Source organism: Papio anubis, chromosome 13 (genome assembly GCF_008728515.1).
Source record: "Papio anubis isolate 15944 chromosome 13, Panubis1.0, whole genome shotgun sequence".
Classification (NCBI taxonomy): Eukaryota; Metazoa; Chordata; class Mammalia; order Primates; family Cercopithecidae; genus Papio; species Papio anubis.
In genome coordinates, this window is record NC_044988.1 from 60,891,939 (window position 1) to 60,907,862 (window position 15,924).

A 15,924-nucleotide genomic window follows, 5' to 3' on the forward strand; every position below is an offset into this window, starting at 1 on the left:
TGTTCTCTGGACCATCTTTCCCATTCAGGAACTGTTTCCTTAGTCAACCTAATGAAACAGTTCTCAAGGGGCTCTCTCCCAAAAAAAGGCTCCTCTCTCCCTCCCATTAAGTTTCAAAACAAAAAACTCTTTTGATTTTATACCCCTCTAAACTCTATATACTCTTCTAAATGGTGCATCCACACTGAATGCTGAGGAAATCAAGAGTTTTGATAAAGGGAAACCTCTCCCTCTCCACTTCCCATTCCTTGCCCCTGTTGGTAGGAATACTGGGAGTGGCAACAGCCTAAACCAGATCACACTTGGGTTCCAGCACCCCCAAGTGCCTTCCAAAAATTTTTCTGCATCCAGAAATGTGCTACTGGCTTGCTCAGTGTGTCTACATCCTACACTGGCAGGGGACTGCAATTATTCTTCACAAGGGAAGAATTCCCAGCAAGTGTGAGTTGTCAGCTTGCCTCCTGTAAGCCCCTTTGTGCACACTGCACATCTTTACTACAGACTGGATGAGTTAGGGAGGCCCTTTAGATTGGCTAGCCTAGAAATTTGGGACTATTGAACTTCATTACTTGGACTAGGAGGTAAAAAGTAGTAACAAATTTTCGTGTTGTGAACCTCAGGATCATGATCATGAGTAAGCAAGCATGAATGGTTTAGTTATACTTCCTTACACAGATTAAATGACAAAGTCACTACACTGAGAACCCAAGGTAAAATAAAATGGCATGGACACTGAATTCAGATGAACATATTAAAAGAATATACTATTATTCTAAAAGTTTATAGCAGGCCTGAGCCCATTTTCAAATTTTCCAGGTCCCATTCATTCAGTGTTTTAAGCATGTCGGTTGTCAAGCAGTGAAAGAATCTAGCAGTACACTGATACAGTTTCACAGAACTTTCCGACTGGTGGGAGATAAGACATTTAGTAATCAACTGCTAATTGTGATGAGTGGTCTGAAGGAGCCTGGAGTTGTCTGAAGCAGTTTTGGGGTGGTGGGAAGAGGGCACACTTTTAACAAATCTAGTTTAGCCAGGGTGGAGTTCAGTTTCCAGCAGAAGAAAACTGCCACGAATGAAAGCTCTCATGTAGTACAGAGCAGCACCGCCATAGCCCTGGAGCAGCCTAGCGTGGCATGAGCCCAAATGAAGTGACAGAAATGCTGAAGATGGGCCAGAGCCTAATTAGGCAGAAATCTATAAACCATATCACGCTGTTGGATTTTTTGTCTGCTTTTAATATCCTAAGAAAATAGGAAGCTACTGAAGGATTTTAAGAAGCGGATGAAATGAAATTTTCATTATCAGGGCACAGATCAGCAGGGCACGGTGGCTCATGCCTGTAATCCCAGCACTTTGGGAGGCAAAAGCGGGCAGATCACCTGAGGTCAGGAGTTCGAGACCAGCCTGGCCAACATAATGAAACCCCATCTCTACTAGAAATACAAAAACTAGCCGGGCGTGGTGACGGGCATCTGTAATACCAGCTACTCAGGAAGCTGAGATAGGAGAATCGCTTGAACCCAGGAGGTGGAGGTTGCATTGCAGTGAGCCGAGATCGTGCCACTGTACTCCAGCCTGGGTGACAGAGCAAGACTGTCTCAAGAGAAAAAAAAATCTTTTCAGTGCTGCATCACAAATGGATGGGGGAAGGAGTGGGTGTAGACCAACAATGAATGCAGGCTGACCATTATGGTAGCACAGATGAGAGATCTTGGCTACCCAGATTGGATGTGGATGGTATAGACACAATAGAAATATCATAAAAATCATTAGTGCTAAGGATTTGAAAGCTGAATGAGGGGGGCTGAAGGGCAGGGATGAATCAAGACTTGGCAATTTTTGGCTTCAACACCCAAAAGGATGATGGTGCCATGTATTGTTTTCATTAAATATTTAACGGAAAACATGATGTGAAATTACCATGTGGAATAGTTTTTTTTTTTAATACTTAAGAAAAATTACACTGTAACTACAAAGTAATTTCAAATGTGTATTTCTTGATCAACTATAGTCTTCCCACAATTTCTCAATGTCTGAGCTTACTTAAAAATTGCCAACATCAATTTTAGATTCTCCTTAAACAATTTTCTACTGTCCTTAGGATAAACAGATTCTAAACATGGCCTACCAAGACTGTTCCCACCCTCTGTCCTTTGTCTAATCCTGCTGTTAGTTCTTGGAATATACTAGTCTCTTCATCAGCCTTTGAATCCTTTGCCAACAGCAATTCCTCCCCCCAGTTAATGCTGGCTTGTTTTCTAGATTCAACTATTACTTCCAATCATGATTAGGTTCCCATTCACTTCTAAGGGAATTATACTTTTTCCTCAGAGAACATATGATAATGTTATACTTACATAAATATTTGTCTTAACAGTCCATAAGCACCATGAAGGCAAGGAGCATATCTGCTTTGCTCTCTTGATAAAACTTAGTGCAGAACCGCCGGGTGTGGTGGCTCATGCCTGTAATCCCAGCACTTTGGGAGGCTGAGGCGGGTGGATCACAGTCAGGAGTTTGAGCCAGTCTGGCCAACATAGTGAAGCCCTGCCTCTACTAAAAACACACAAATTAGCCGGGCATGGTGGTGCGTGTCTGTAGCCCCAGCTACTCCGGAGGCTGAAGCAGGAGAATTGCTTGAACCCGGGAGGCAGAGGTTGTGGTGAAGTGAGATTGCACCACTGAACTCCAGCCTGGGCAACAGAGCCAGACTCCAACTCAAAAAAACAAAAAGCAAAACTTAGCAGAACCTGCCACATAGTAGGCATTGCAATTTCTACTGAATAAAGAATGAATATGGGAACAAGGCAGAGGCAAACTGAAGGCTGAATTAAGATTCAACTCAAGCTCCACTGTTCAGTGGCAATCCTACATCAGCATAGATGTAATTTTATCATCCCTAAAACAAGAGAAAACATAACCACTTTATATAAAAGAACTACCAATGTAAAATAAGTATGACAAGGATTTTTCATGTTTATTTAGCAAGTTAAATGCTGTTTTTACTGATGATAAAAAGCAAATGAGATACTCAAAAAACTAAAATAATTAAAACTATAAAGTATTTGTTCACCTGAAGGTCAGTATTTATGAGATAATTAAGCCCTTAGCTACTTTCAAGATTTTAGCTTTACTAAAATAAACTTAAAAAAAAAAATACTGCATAGGAAAATGTCTGATTCTTGTTTGAAAGTGTGTTTTATTTTTCTTTTGTTGAATACACATTTGTTTTACTAGCAGTCCAGATAAACAAGTATATAAAGGAAATAGTAAATTTTTATTTTGGCAGAAGATAAACTGTGCAGATTAAAATGCCTCAATTTAACCTGAAGAAATGGTTTTGAATCATATAAATTTTTAAGAAAAATAAAGACTGTCCAAAGGGATTCTCCTAGCTTATAACACATTTCCAGAATAACTCTCAAAAAAAAAAAATTCAAAAATACTCATTGACTACCTTAAAAATATGTCAATACCGTATGGCTTTATGAAATAACTTCTAAAATTTATATAATTTTTCTTATTTAAAAAGGACCCCAAGTTTTAAATAAACTGCTAGCAGTATCATTTTCTTCACTTAAAAGTGCATATCTTTGAGGGTGGGACATACATTTTGAACAAATAATGATTTTTACAAATTAACACCAAAAAAAAAAAAAAAATCACTTAAAATATTGTGAGGAAGAGAGTTTTCACCAAACGTCATCTTTAAATAGACTGCAGTAGATGACATTCTTCCTTTTTTCTTTTTATACCATCAGAATTCTCAATGAAATGCTTTGGCCAGTTTTAAGACATATCACAGTCTCTACCAAGACATACTGACATTAATGATGTCCGTGGAGATGGCAACTGCCTTGATGGCTCAGTTTGAATAGACACAATGTTACTGGGCTGGTTCCCCAAATCAGAAACAAAGGTGCTCTCTTCTCTTACATCGAGAGTTTGTTCAACTGAAGCTGCTGGAGATGGAATATTATCTACAGTTTTGTTGGCATTATTCAAGTTGTTACTAAGTGTAGCAATATCACACTCCTTGTCCAGCACACCAAATTCATCTTCTATTGTAACTACATCTTTAGTTTCAAATGGTTCCAAGGAAGGAGCCAAAAACTCATTTTGTAGAGGGTCTTGAGGACCACTATTGTCACATTCTGTATCCTCCTTTATTTCAGAATCCTTATCACTGTCACTGTCGATGGTAATTACAACTGGGGAACGTGAAGCATTATCTCCATGGTGTTTCTTATGCTTCTTCTTATGTTTCTTCTTTTTCTTTTTATGGTGTTTAGTTGTATCAGTAGCTTTTCCTTCATAGACTATCTCTACACTTAGGCTCCGGGTCTTCCTTTTTCTCCTTTTGTGTTTTGTCTCTCTGTCTGATGATCGGCTGTCCGAAAAGGTATCACTCTCATTTTTGTAGTTTCCATCCAATTTTGATGAAGATTTTTGGTAATGACTGTCCTTTGCTTTAGAAGCAAATTCACGAGATGGCTGAGCCACTTCGTTAGTACCCTCCAAATGCCGTGTTTTGTATTTTCGTTTCCCTCCAGGCTTTTCATTTCTCACCCGGTCAGTCCCGGTAGATGCAGTCCTTGATCTGTTACTAGACAGGCTCCTTGATCTGTGCCTTTCATAGTAGTAATATTTCCTCTCACTGTGATTATTTTTTTTCCTAGCATTTGTTCTTTCAGAAAAGGACTGAACTCTAAATTCTGGACTTGAAGACTGTCTAGAATAATGAGCTCTGGACAGAGTCCTCCTCCTGTAAGATGATTCATACCCATCCCTGTCCTTGTTTCTACTGTAATAAGTATACTCCCATTTGTATCTGCTTCCATAATTATTTCTTAAATAATAACGATCTCTATTTCTGCTCCGTGATCTTCTTTTACCATGATCACTGCTACGAGACCTTGATCTGCTTGTGCTTTCACTACTTAGAGACAGAGTTTGGCTTCTTCTGGACCAACTGCTATCTCTAGTTCTTGATCTCTTTTTGTCTCTTCTCCCTCTAGGTCTGCTACTTTCCCTGCTTCTGGATCGTTTACTTTTCATCCTTTTCTTCCCATGATGCTTTCTATGATTCTTCTGATCATGCCCACTTCTACTCTGAGAACGTGAATCTGAACTTCTTGATCTTCCCCTCTTTCTGTGTCTATGATTATATGGAGAATATACTCTGTCTCCTCTTACAGATGAGCTCAGGTTTCTGGGAGATGACAATGACGTAGATCGTTTCTCTTCCTTCTTTGATTTGATTCTTGTACTAGAATCACAATGACCTTTATTTATTTCTTCATCCTTTCCAAGGACAGAGTGTGGAGATGAGCATCTACTAACATCGCTATCACCAGAACTGTAAGATTGCTCCTGTTCTTGTGTCTTCACTGTCTCCATTTTCTCATAAGAACCTAAGTCCTCAGAATCAGAGGACAGTTCAACAAGTTCTGGGGTCCTCTCAGCTAGTGGTTTAACAAACCCAACAATGACACAATTATCTGAAGAATCATCACTGTCATTATTTAGGTCCTCATTGGTTTGTACTCCTTGTATCTGAGACGTGGCTCCTCCTGTGACAAGTTCTTCATCTGAACTGTCAGAAGTATTTAAAAGAGAAGACATAGTAACGTGCACCTGCTCTGAGCTTGAGTAAGATGGTCCTGGAGTTTCATCATCCCATGGTGCCTGACTAACAGTGGCTACATTAATATCCAGCTCTTGGGTCTCAGCCTCATCTGGAGATATTGTTATGACTGAAGAATCAGAATGGCTGCCTTCTTCATATGAAGGAGCAGGGCAATCATAATTGGCATGCTGGTCAAAGGCTGCCATGTTAAAAGGAGATCGGGCAAAACTGATAAATTCATGTATAAAATGCTCAGTTCGATTAAGTAAAAATGGTCTTAAATCAGACACAAATGCCTGACTCTCCAAGTCATAGCGAGTAACATTACTCATGATAATATGCTGGACAATATTCACTAAAGATCCATGAGCTCCAAAAAGAACTGTAAGTTCACGTTTTAACCAGGGGACTAATCTGTGAAGGCAAGCTGGATTTCTACGGAAAAATTCTGCTGAAATATCCCTGTAGCGGCCACCATCTTCAATATTTCTAACTCGAGCACCAGCACGATAGAGAGTTCGTCTAAAATTAATAATATCTTGTTCTTGAATTTTCCGCAAAGATCTTTCATCTGCGGTAGTTGGCCTTCTTACTGCAATTTGTCTCATAAATTGAGGAATTTCAGCATCTCTAGGTCTTGTTGAAATGCCTAACCCTTCAAATAGTACTCCACTATCTGGTGGAGTTGTTGTTCTTCTGTTCACAGGACCACTAGGTGAATACACAGAAGCATTTCGTTCCCTTGTCAGAGTTGTACGGTAGCGAAATCGTCGATCAGGGGTGACAAAAGAACCATTATACGAAGGCCTTAGGACATACTCCTTGAAGTCATCTTCCGCCCTCACAGAATGGAAAATAGAATCAAAGGGCTGTTTACATAGTGGACATTCAGCTTTGTTTTTTGACCACTCCTGTACACAGCGAAAACAGAACTTATGTAAGCAGCGATCTAAGTAAGACACATTATCAAATCTATCCAAGCATATAGGACACTTAGAATCAGGAGATGCATCAGCTGGTACTGTCTGTTGCAATTTGCTAGTGCCAGCTTTAGGTGAAAAGTTGTCCATTTTAAATTCCTTAGCAGCTGATGCCATTATCTGTAAAAGGGAAAGAAATATATCAGTAACTGAAAACAGACGAATGACTAAATAGTCTCAACAAAAATGCAAATAAAGACGTTGAAACATATTTTGGTGAAAATACTTAAGTGACCCATTACTTCTGTTGTATTATAAAGGGGCACTGTAGCATAGTAATGTAGTGGTTAAAGCATAAGCTCTGAAGTCAGATTTCCTAAGACTGAATTCTAGTTCCACACTACCAGCGTAATTATGTGCCAGTTAGTATATCTGTGCTTTAATTTCATCCGCAAGTCAGTGATAACAGAATCTGCCTCACAGGGTTTGTGAAGATATAAAAAGCCCTTAGAAAAGGCACCCGGTACATAGTAAAGTTCTCAAATATTATTTAACACTCTACTAATCTTTTTAAAACCAATTTGAGAAATATCTGACATAGACAAAAAAAAAGTACCAAATATCCATGTATCCACCACTTATCTTATGCCCCTTATCGTCCCCTCCTATCACTCTGTAGAAAACAAAAAACAAAAACACCACAGTCCTCAGTTGATGTTATTTCTATGTACGGCTTTATACCTTTCATATACATATGCCACTAACAATACAGACTACTGATTTATCTGTGATAGTATTTTATATGTACTTTTCTAAAACAACTTTGGTGAGATATAACTTACATACCAGAAAGTTCACCTGTTTAAACCAATCCTATGGTTTTTAGTGAAAGGTTATTTTTTCAACCTTAGAAAGCTAATTTTTAAAAAGCACAGGAAACTTTTAGTGAAGATTAAATAATAAATGAAAAAGCAGCCAAGAGGCAGTGCCTGGCTCACAGCAGGTGCTGAGTAAATGTTAGCTGTTATTATTACTACACTGTATTACTGTTATTACTACACTATTATATTCAATTTATCTCTCATTCCTTTCAGCATTCCCAATAAGCCTTCCTTTAGCTTTTTTTCTTTAATCCAAAAGTCAGGCCACAAAATATCTTGAAATCATGTTTTCAGTCCCCTTCCCTATTATCCTTTCCCATAAGGATGACTAGAATATTAAAGATTAGTTTGTTTTATCAGTTTACATTGGCTCAAAACTTTGCTAGAGCTGAAATCTAGTACGCATTTTAGCTTTATCTCATAAACCCCAAAGCTGCATTTTATACTAACCATTTTGAATATATTGACTACTGGGGGGCCGGGTGCAGTGGCTCATGCCTATAATCCAGAACTTTGGGAGGCCAAGGCAAGCAGATCACCTGAGGTCAGGAGTTCAAGACCAGCCTGGCCAACATGGTGAAACCCCGTCTCTACTAAGAATACAAAAATTAGCCGGGCATGGTGGCAGGCACCTGTAATCCCAGCTACTTGGAAGGCTGAGACAGGAGAATCGCTTGAACCCAGGAGGCAGAGGTTGCAGTGAGCCGAGATTGTGCCATTGCGCTCTAGCCTGGGTGACTAGAGTGAAACTCTGTCTCAAAACAAACAGACAACAACAAAAAACTACTAGGCCCTTTGTTGCCCGGGGCCTAATATTCATCTTCCTCCACCTCCTTTATCACAGGAAGTTCCATCACTAGTCAACTGGGGTCAAGTTAATCAAATAACAGAATGGTAATTTTCTAAAGAGATAAGAAAAACCAATAAACAAAACCCACAACAAAAACTCATGACTGTGAAATACAAGTATTCCACCATAGTTTTCATATTAAACTTGCTCACTTTAGGGCATCTTGGCTTTCTCAGAACCATAACTTAATAGAGAATCAATTAATGCTCAACAAGTCTTTCTTCAGGGGTTCAGGTATTTCTAGTCTTCTATTTACTGGACTGAAAATGCAAAAAATCACTGTCCTGGAAGGTCTGGAAAAGCAGAATTATAAATACATCATACTGCTTTTTTGTTCATAAGCACTCTAAAACCCTAATACTGCACAATCTTCTCAGTATTTCCCTCTACTTTTAACATTTTTTAATCTGCCCACTCAGGAAATTTAAAGAAACACACATATAAAAATAAAAACCTTTCAGTTCAGAAACTGTGTGTGTGGTGGAGGGAAGGGATAGAGAAAAGTTGGGAGGGAATCGAAGAGATTATCAAAAGATCTGGATTGAAGACCAGGCTTCACCTAGAACGAGATCTAGTTAATGTGAAGAAAACCACATTACTCTGGACTTTAGTTTTCTCCTCTATATAATGAAGGGATTACTGGACTTGGAAAAAATACCTGTGAATTCCAAGTTAATACATGTTAAATCTTCACTTAGTTCTTTGAAATAGAATTTTAGTGTTTTCTGAACACTTCCATTTCACATAAAAATTACAGCTGAAAATTAATGTATTAAAGGGAATTATTAGGTAGTAAACTTGAAGTTCAAATAAAATAAAATCTCAACAAAGTATGATTAAAAAAAAAAAAATGAAACCTTACCCTTCCCTTCTCCAGTTTTATAAGCCTGTTAACCACTTTGACAGTAAAAGGTGAATGAATGACTGGTAATGTCCTCCACAATAGGTTAAAAAAAAACAAACAAACAAATTAGAACTCATTCTTATATTTCTACACAGGAATCATTAGCTGAAAAGAATAATCTTAGCCAGGCATGATGGGAACACCTGTAGTCCCAGTTATTCAGGAGGCTGAGGCAGGAGGATTAACTGAGCCTGGGAGGTCCAAGCTGCAGTGAGCCATAATTGCACCACTGCACTCCAGCCTAGGCGACAGAATGAGACCCCGCTTCAAAATAAACAAACAAGCAGTCTTCATCAGAAACATCAAAGAGGCGGGGCACGGTAGCTCACGCCTGTAATCCTATCACTTTGGAAAGCCAAGGCAGAAGACACTTGAGGCCAGGAATTTGAGACAGCCTAGGCAACAAAGCGAGATCCAGTCTCTATTTTAAAAAATAAAAAGAAACATCAAACAATTGGAATGCATGTAAATCATCAAATAAGTAATTAGCTCTTCAAAATCATCACTAAATACTAAATTAAAATGTTTTTTAAAATGCAAATAAAGTCGAACTATGACCCAGCAATTACACACCTAGATATACCCAAGGGAAATGAAAACTTGTCCACACAAAAAACTGTATATGAATATTCACAGCAACTTTAGTCATAATACCTCAAAAGGAGAAACTCAAATACCCATCAATTGATTAACAGATTAATAAAATGCGGTCTATCCATACAATGGAATTTTATGGCAATAAAAAGGAACAAAGTACTGGTACCATGTTGTAACATGGATGAACCTTTTTATTATGCTAAATGAATGAAAAAAAATTCACAAGAACCCACATATAGTATGATACCTTTTATATGAAATGTCCAGAATAGGCAAATCTATAGAGAGGAAATAAGGCTGGTGGCTGCTGCTGGGGCAGTAATGAGGTTTATTTCTGGGATGACGAAAATGTTCTACAATTAGATTATTGTAATGGTTGTACAACTCTGTAAATATACTAAAAATAATTGACTTACAAACTTTAAACGGGTGAACTTTATGGATGGAATGTAATCTTTTTTTTATTTTTTATTTTTTTTGAGACAGAGTCTTGCTCTGTCACCCAGGCTGCAGGGCAGTGGTGCGATCTCGGCTCACTGCAAGCTCCGCCGCCCGGGTTCACGCCCTTCTCCTGCCTCAGCCTCCCCAGTAGCTGGATTACAGGCACCTGCCACCACGCCTGGCTAATTTTTTTGTATTTTTAGTAGAGACGGGGTTTCATGGTGTTAGCCAAGATGGTCTCGATCTCCTGACCTCGTGATCCGCCCGTCTCGGCCTCCCAAAGTGCTGGGATTACAGGCGTGAGCCACCGTGACTGGCCCGAAATGTAATCTTAACAAAGCTGTTTAAAAATACAAATTAAGGCATAAAAACTGGGATGACTAGATACAGATTAAGAGTCGTTGATTTGCTGGCCGGGCGCGGTGGCTCACGCCTGTAATCTCAACACTTTGGGAGGCCGAAGCCAGCGGATCACCTGAGGTCGGCAGTTCGAGACCAGCCTGACCAACATGGAGAAACCCCGTCTCTACTAAAAATACAAAAATTAGCCGGGCGTGGTGGCACATGCCTGGAATCCCAGCTATTCAGGAGGCTGAAGCAGGAGAATCGCTTGAACCCGGAGGCAGAGGTTGCAGTGAGCCGAGATTGTGCCACTGCACTCCAGCCTGGGCAGTAAGAGCGAAACTCTGCCTCACACACACAAGAGTGGCTGATTTCCAGGAGAAGTTCTGAATTTAAGTAGCAATTCTTAAATTTTCATCGGGTAGACCCGATGAAAAACACAGTGCTTCAGGTTCTGTAAGAAGCCTGTGTAAAAGTTTTTCCATCCTAGCACTCCAGGAATTAGGACTATTCATTTCCTCACAGGAGACAATCAGTTCTTCCAGTCGCACTTTCTAAACTGTCTCTCAAATCCTAAATGAAGTTCACCATCTTTAGTACAAACTGATTAAGCCAAAACTTCCCTTTCCCAAATCCTCAAATCTGGTTTTAACAAGGATAAGAACCCTTCATGTCACAACTGAGGAAAATTTTAGATAATTAATACGGACACACATCTAGGGAAAATGTATGGGGGAGATAAAGAATCAGGAAGCTCGAATCTACATTTCAGGAGACTGGATATTTGAAAAACTGCACAATGATATAAACGAAGTAGAACTGCTCCGTGGAATTAAAGTCAGACTTATTACCAAAGTAATCTATGGCATACACTGTATATAAAATTTAATCATCTGCTGATTACATTTGCAGGAGTGATGTTAATTCTGACGCAGAGCCAAGGCCGAGAATTACCACCACTTATTAGGTGTGTGATCTGGAGGAAGTTATTTCTCAAAATCTCACGTTTTCTCAGTTCTAAAATGGAATTGAAAAGGTGGTTGTGTGACGGAACATATTTCATGAAAACCCTTAGCACAGTGCTTGGTGCACAGTAAGACCTCAACACTGTTCTCTATGTTACGTGAACACGAAGTGAATTTTGGTAGCTCATCACCCATAACTGATTATAAGGGCCCAGACAGAGGATAGTCTGTAACAACAAAACAATCATCATACTTAATATAATTATTATACTTAATATTTCTAGGCAAAGTGACTAAACAGCGTTCACGAGTAGATGAAATAGATCACCCAAGTATTAAAAATAAACAGGTTCGCTACCTCTTGCCACCTTAAAGAAATCACTGTACCTCTCTGAAATGCATTTTAATCAATTCCAAAAGAAGATACAAAAGTTATGCGATCTGCTGACCAGATCCTATCAAATTGAATTCCAATTCCTGCAATAAGAATTGGTTGGGAACCGTTCCCCTCTAAAACCACTCATTCCAGACAAGCATGATTGATTTTAGCTGATTGTATAGCTTTCTTTGCATTTCATGGACAAAACCCAGAAAGTTCTCACCACTACTAAAATCTCGGGCAGCTGTTTCTTAATTTATCGTAAATAATCTTGAAAATTACCTATCAAAAGGTCTACTCCGTTTTCCTCTTAAATCACTATGTGGCTCATCTCAGCACTGCCCCCTTCCAGCCTACAATCAGCAACCCATGAGGAAAGCTGCAGTAACTGGATGCATGAACAAGTCACGGGCAATTTCTGCTCAGAATGTTTAACACAGCACAGACGAGTCCAAAAGCCACGGTGATAGTCGTTTGCTTTGGTTCAGAACTGCCACTAGACAGACCTAAGATAGGCACCATGAGCATTACATAACTACAACGAACTTAAATATTGTTATTCCCATTTTACAGACAGGCTCAGGGGCTTAGGGGACCTAGGCAAGGTCACATATCCTGTAAGGGTGACGCCACGATTCAGTTTCATTGCTTTTTCGTTTTTCCCTGAGACCAAGGTCTTTCCAGTACACGGGCAGGCTCGCGCCCCTCGGGAGCGCTTGTGGGAAGCGCAACCCTCGCCCGCCCGCACCAATCCACAGGTGCGCGCAGAAGCCGCCCGGGGGCCCTGGCCCTGGCCCGCTGAGCCCGGACGGCCCCGCAGGCCAAGACCGCAGCCCTCGGGTCCCAAGGCGCCGCTCCAGGCGGGAGCGTCAGCTCATCCGATCCTTCCGACCCCCACGTCCCATTGTTCCGAATCTCACTCACCTCGGAGGATGCCGGCGCAGGCCTGGCTGGGGCGCTCGCCACGAGCTCCCGGCAGCCCAGAAAGCTAGGTCGGTGACGGCAGGATCCGCGAAGGCGTACCCGGCGACTTCTCCGCCTACCCTCCGAAGCGGGAGCAGGCGGGGGCGCTTCACCCTCCTCGCGAGACAGCGGAGACCCCAGCGGCGGCTGCGACCCCTGTGACGCAAAGCGCTCATCACCAATGGCAGCTCGGAAGCAGGGCAGAGAGTGAGACCCACCCACCAGCTCCCGGCGCGTCAAAACACAACACCCGCCTTCGCCACGCATGCGCAGGAGATGGGCGCCGGCCCCGAGGGCGGGGCTCAGCGCGCCTGCCGAAACGCGGCCCCTCCCCCGCCGCTCCAGACCCGGGATGAGGGCAGTGCGACCCTCCCCATCTTGTTACTGGTACTCAGCCGCTGGGGACACTGACTGAATGTTCGCCCCTAACTTACCCGGAAAACACGACAACTAGTTCGATGTCGTTTCAACCTCACCAAACTCTGCGGGAACTTACGAAATTGTCTCTAGTGTCTAGATAAGGGAACTGTTACACGGAGTTGAAGTCTCTCACCTCCTGTTGTACGCCTCCCGGAAGCAACACCGGGAGTCCAACGGGATCCAAAACCAGAGCCCAACCAGTATCCTATAAAATCTTCAGAGAGGGATCCCCTCCAGGCTGGGGAGAAACAGGACAACCTAACAAAACAGGGCCTGGACTCTTCCCTAAACAGACCACGTTTTTCTCCGCTCTTCCCCTTCCCACTCCCTGAAATCTAGACTAAAACTCTTTTAAGATAACTGCGAGGTATAAAGAACGTCTAGAGCCTAAAGCGGCCCGTTGCCAGATTCTACTCCTCAGGCCTCAAATGTGAGCGTCCCAAACATTCTAGAGCTGAACCTGGTATGCTTGCCAGCCAAACTGCCGTGCTCGGGGCTCAGTATCTCATGCGCGGCCGTTCAAGAACCTCAGACACGCTCAGAAAACACTTGTTGCTTGACTGGTACATTATGGCGGGTAACGCATCCCACATATTTCTTCTTAGAGATATATATCATGCTATACATTTGTGAAGAACGGCTCGATTTACAGGGGTTCCCACAACGATCTGTCACATACAAAAGAGTGGGTGGTATTTTTACGTCAAAGATGTACAGGCGAACGTTCATCTAAATCGTGTGGTATCAGATGTGGAGAGGCGTGGGGGGGCCGGGGGAGAAAGCATTAATTCTTCCAGCTTTAGACCCCGACGTAATATTTAAAACGTGGATTGTTTTTCAAATAAACTTTTCAATGGACACGACAGCACCTCATCCTGCGTTAATACTGCATTGCAACTATAAAGAAAACCAGTGGAGGTACGCCTATCTCCTATCTAGTTGGCAAAAAAAGGGAAAAAAAAAAGGCAATTTTTAACAATTTTCTCGCTTATTTCCCTCTAAAAGGCGGGCAAGGCCCCCGATCACGTGATCCCGCCCCCCCCCCCCCCCACCAACTCCGGGCGGAAGAGGCCGGCGACACCTCTGCACGAAGCGAGTGGGCGGCCGCTCGTGCCCGGCTAAAAGATGGCTGCTGCCGCCGGGCAGCCACCGCCTGGGAGGTTACTGTAAGGCCCGCAACTCCCGCCAGCTCCCGCGAACCGCTGCCGCCTCCTTACCATGAAGCCAGTGAGTCGTCGCACGCTGGACTGGATTTATTCTGTGGTAAGTCCCGGGGCTCGCGGGCCCCCACTTGGGCCTGCAGGCAGAAAGGCTCTACTTCTTCAGCACCCAGAAACTCCAAAATCCATTCCTGAATTAAGCATTTCACTCCCTCACCTCGACTCCGCCTCTTCCTGGAGGATACGATCTTCCGCTTCTTACGTAAGGGCAGCTGGGTGTACCCGCCACTGGAACCCCATTTATTCGACTTTGTTACTTTAATTCCCACCTTAGCAATGGCACACGGTAACCTGACGGCGGGGGGAAATACCAGGCACATTTCACACCTCTTTTGGTTTTTGGTTTAGTTGCTGCTTGTCATCGTTTTAATCTCCTGGGGCTGCATCATCTATGCTTCAATGGTGTCTGCAAGACGACAGCTAAGAAAGAAATACCCAGACAAAATCTTTGGGACGAATGAAAATTTGTAACTCCTCTGGATTTACTTCTCTGAAAATAGTTCTTTCCCTCATGCTTAGGTAGATTTAAAAGTAAAATTCATAATGCAAAGTTCCCAAGTTTATTTTTTGCATTATCCTTTATAACAAGCACTAGTATGCAAATTTGCAGAAATATCAGGCACATTTCACACCTCTTTTGCAGTTTTTTGTTTAGTTGCTGCTTGCCATCGTTTTAATCAACTGGGGCTGCATCATGTATGCTTCAATGGTGTCTGCAAGACGACAGCTAAGGAAGAAATACACAGACAAAATCTTTGGGACGAATGAAAATTTGTAACTCCTCTGGATTTAATTCTTTGAAAATACAGTTCTTTCCCTCATGCTTATGTAGATTTAAAAATAAAATTCATAATGCAAAGTTCCCAAGTTTATTTTTGCATTATCTTTTGTAACAAGCACTAATATGCAAATTTGTAACAGAAATTTTAGTATTTTACATTCTCATGACAAAATTAACAGCAAATAAGCTTTTCAATGAAGTTTCTAAATTCTTTAAAAATGACTCGGAAAGATTCCTTTTTATTTTTTTTTGGGGGGGGGGGTGGGTAGGGACAGTGTCTTGCTCTGTCGCCCAGACTGGAGTGCAGTCAGTGGCTCTATCTCAGCTCACTGCAAGCTCTGCCTTCTGGGTTCACACCATTCTCCTGCCTCAGCCTCCCGAGTAGCTGGGACTACAGGTGCCCGCCACCATGCCCGGCTAATTTTTTTGTATTTTTAGTAGAGACGGGGTTTCACTGTGTTTGCCAGGATGGTCTTGATCTCCTGACCTCGTGATCTGCCCGCCTTGGCCTCCCAAAGTGCTAAGATTACAGGCGTGAGCCACCGTGCCTAGCCGGAAGATTTCCTTAAAACAAAAGTGCATGGAATTTCTGTTCTTATATTTGTTTATTGCGAAAATTCACTGTTGCA

The 15,924-nt window shown here is 41.8% G+C and overlaps 2 protein-coding genes across 4 annotated transcripts; one reads left to right on the top strand and one right to left on the bottom strand.

Moving 5' to 3' along the window:
• Positions 1-2,931: 2,931 nt before the first annotated feature.
• Positions 2,932-14,866, bottom strand: TOPORS (TOP1 binding arginine/serine rich protein). 2 transcript variants are annotated; one of them, XM_003911616.5, is made up of 3 exons: positions 14,512-14,866; positions 12,836-13,030; positions 2,932-6,732 (listed from the first exon to the last, which is right to left on the bottom strand). In XM_003911616.5, exons 1-3 carry the CDS (start codon positions 14,512-14,514, stop codon positions 3,793-3,795), a joined length of 3,138 nt encoding a protein of 1,045 aa, XP_003911665.1. In that variant the 5' UTR covers positions 14,515-14,866; the 3' UTR covers positions 2,932-3,792. The 2 variants fall into 2 exon arrangements, with proteins under 2 accessions (XP_003911665.1, XP_009186913.1); XM_009188649.4 differs by lacking the exon at positions 12,836-13,030.
• SMIM27 (small integral membrane protein 27) lies at positions 14,305-15,376 on the top strand. 2 transcript variants are annotated; one of them, XM_031654300.1, is made up of 3 exons: positions 14,305-14,557; positions 14,863-15,033; positions 15,158-15,376. In XM_031654300.1, the coding sequence occupies exons 1-2, from the start codon at positions 14,513-14,515 to the stop codon at positions 14,983-14,985; spliced, it is 168 nt and encodes a 55-aa protein (XP_031510160.1). In that variant the 5' UTR covers positions 14,305-14,512; the 3' UTR covers positions 14,986-15,033; positions 15,158-15,376. The 2 variants fall into 2 exon arrangements, with proteins under 2 accessions (XP_031510160.1, XP_031510159.1); XM_031654299.1 differs by having other exon boundaries at positions 14,863-15,376.
• The last annotated feature ends 548 nt before the right edge of the window (positions 15,377-15,924 follow it).

Coding starts and splice junctions, on each gene's coding strand:
- SMIM27 (XM_031654299.1), top strand. CDS start 14,513: ATGAAGCCAGTGAGTCGTCGCACGCTGGACTGGATTTATTCTGTG. Junction 14,558..14,862: donor TGGACTGGATTTATTCTGTG/GTAAGTCCCGGG, acceptor TTTTTGGTTTAG/TTGCTGCTTGTCATCGTTTT.
- TOPORS (XM_003911616.5), bottom strand. Junction 6,733..12,835: donor CTGCGCCGGCATCCTCCGAG/GTGAGTGAGATT, acceptor TCCCTTTTACAG/ATAATGGCATCAGCTGCTAA.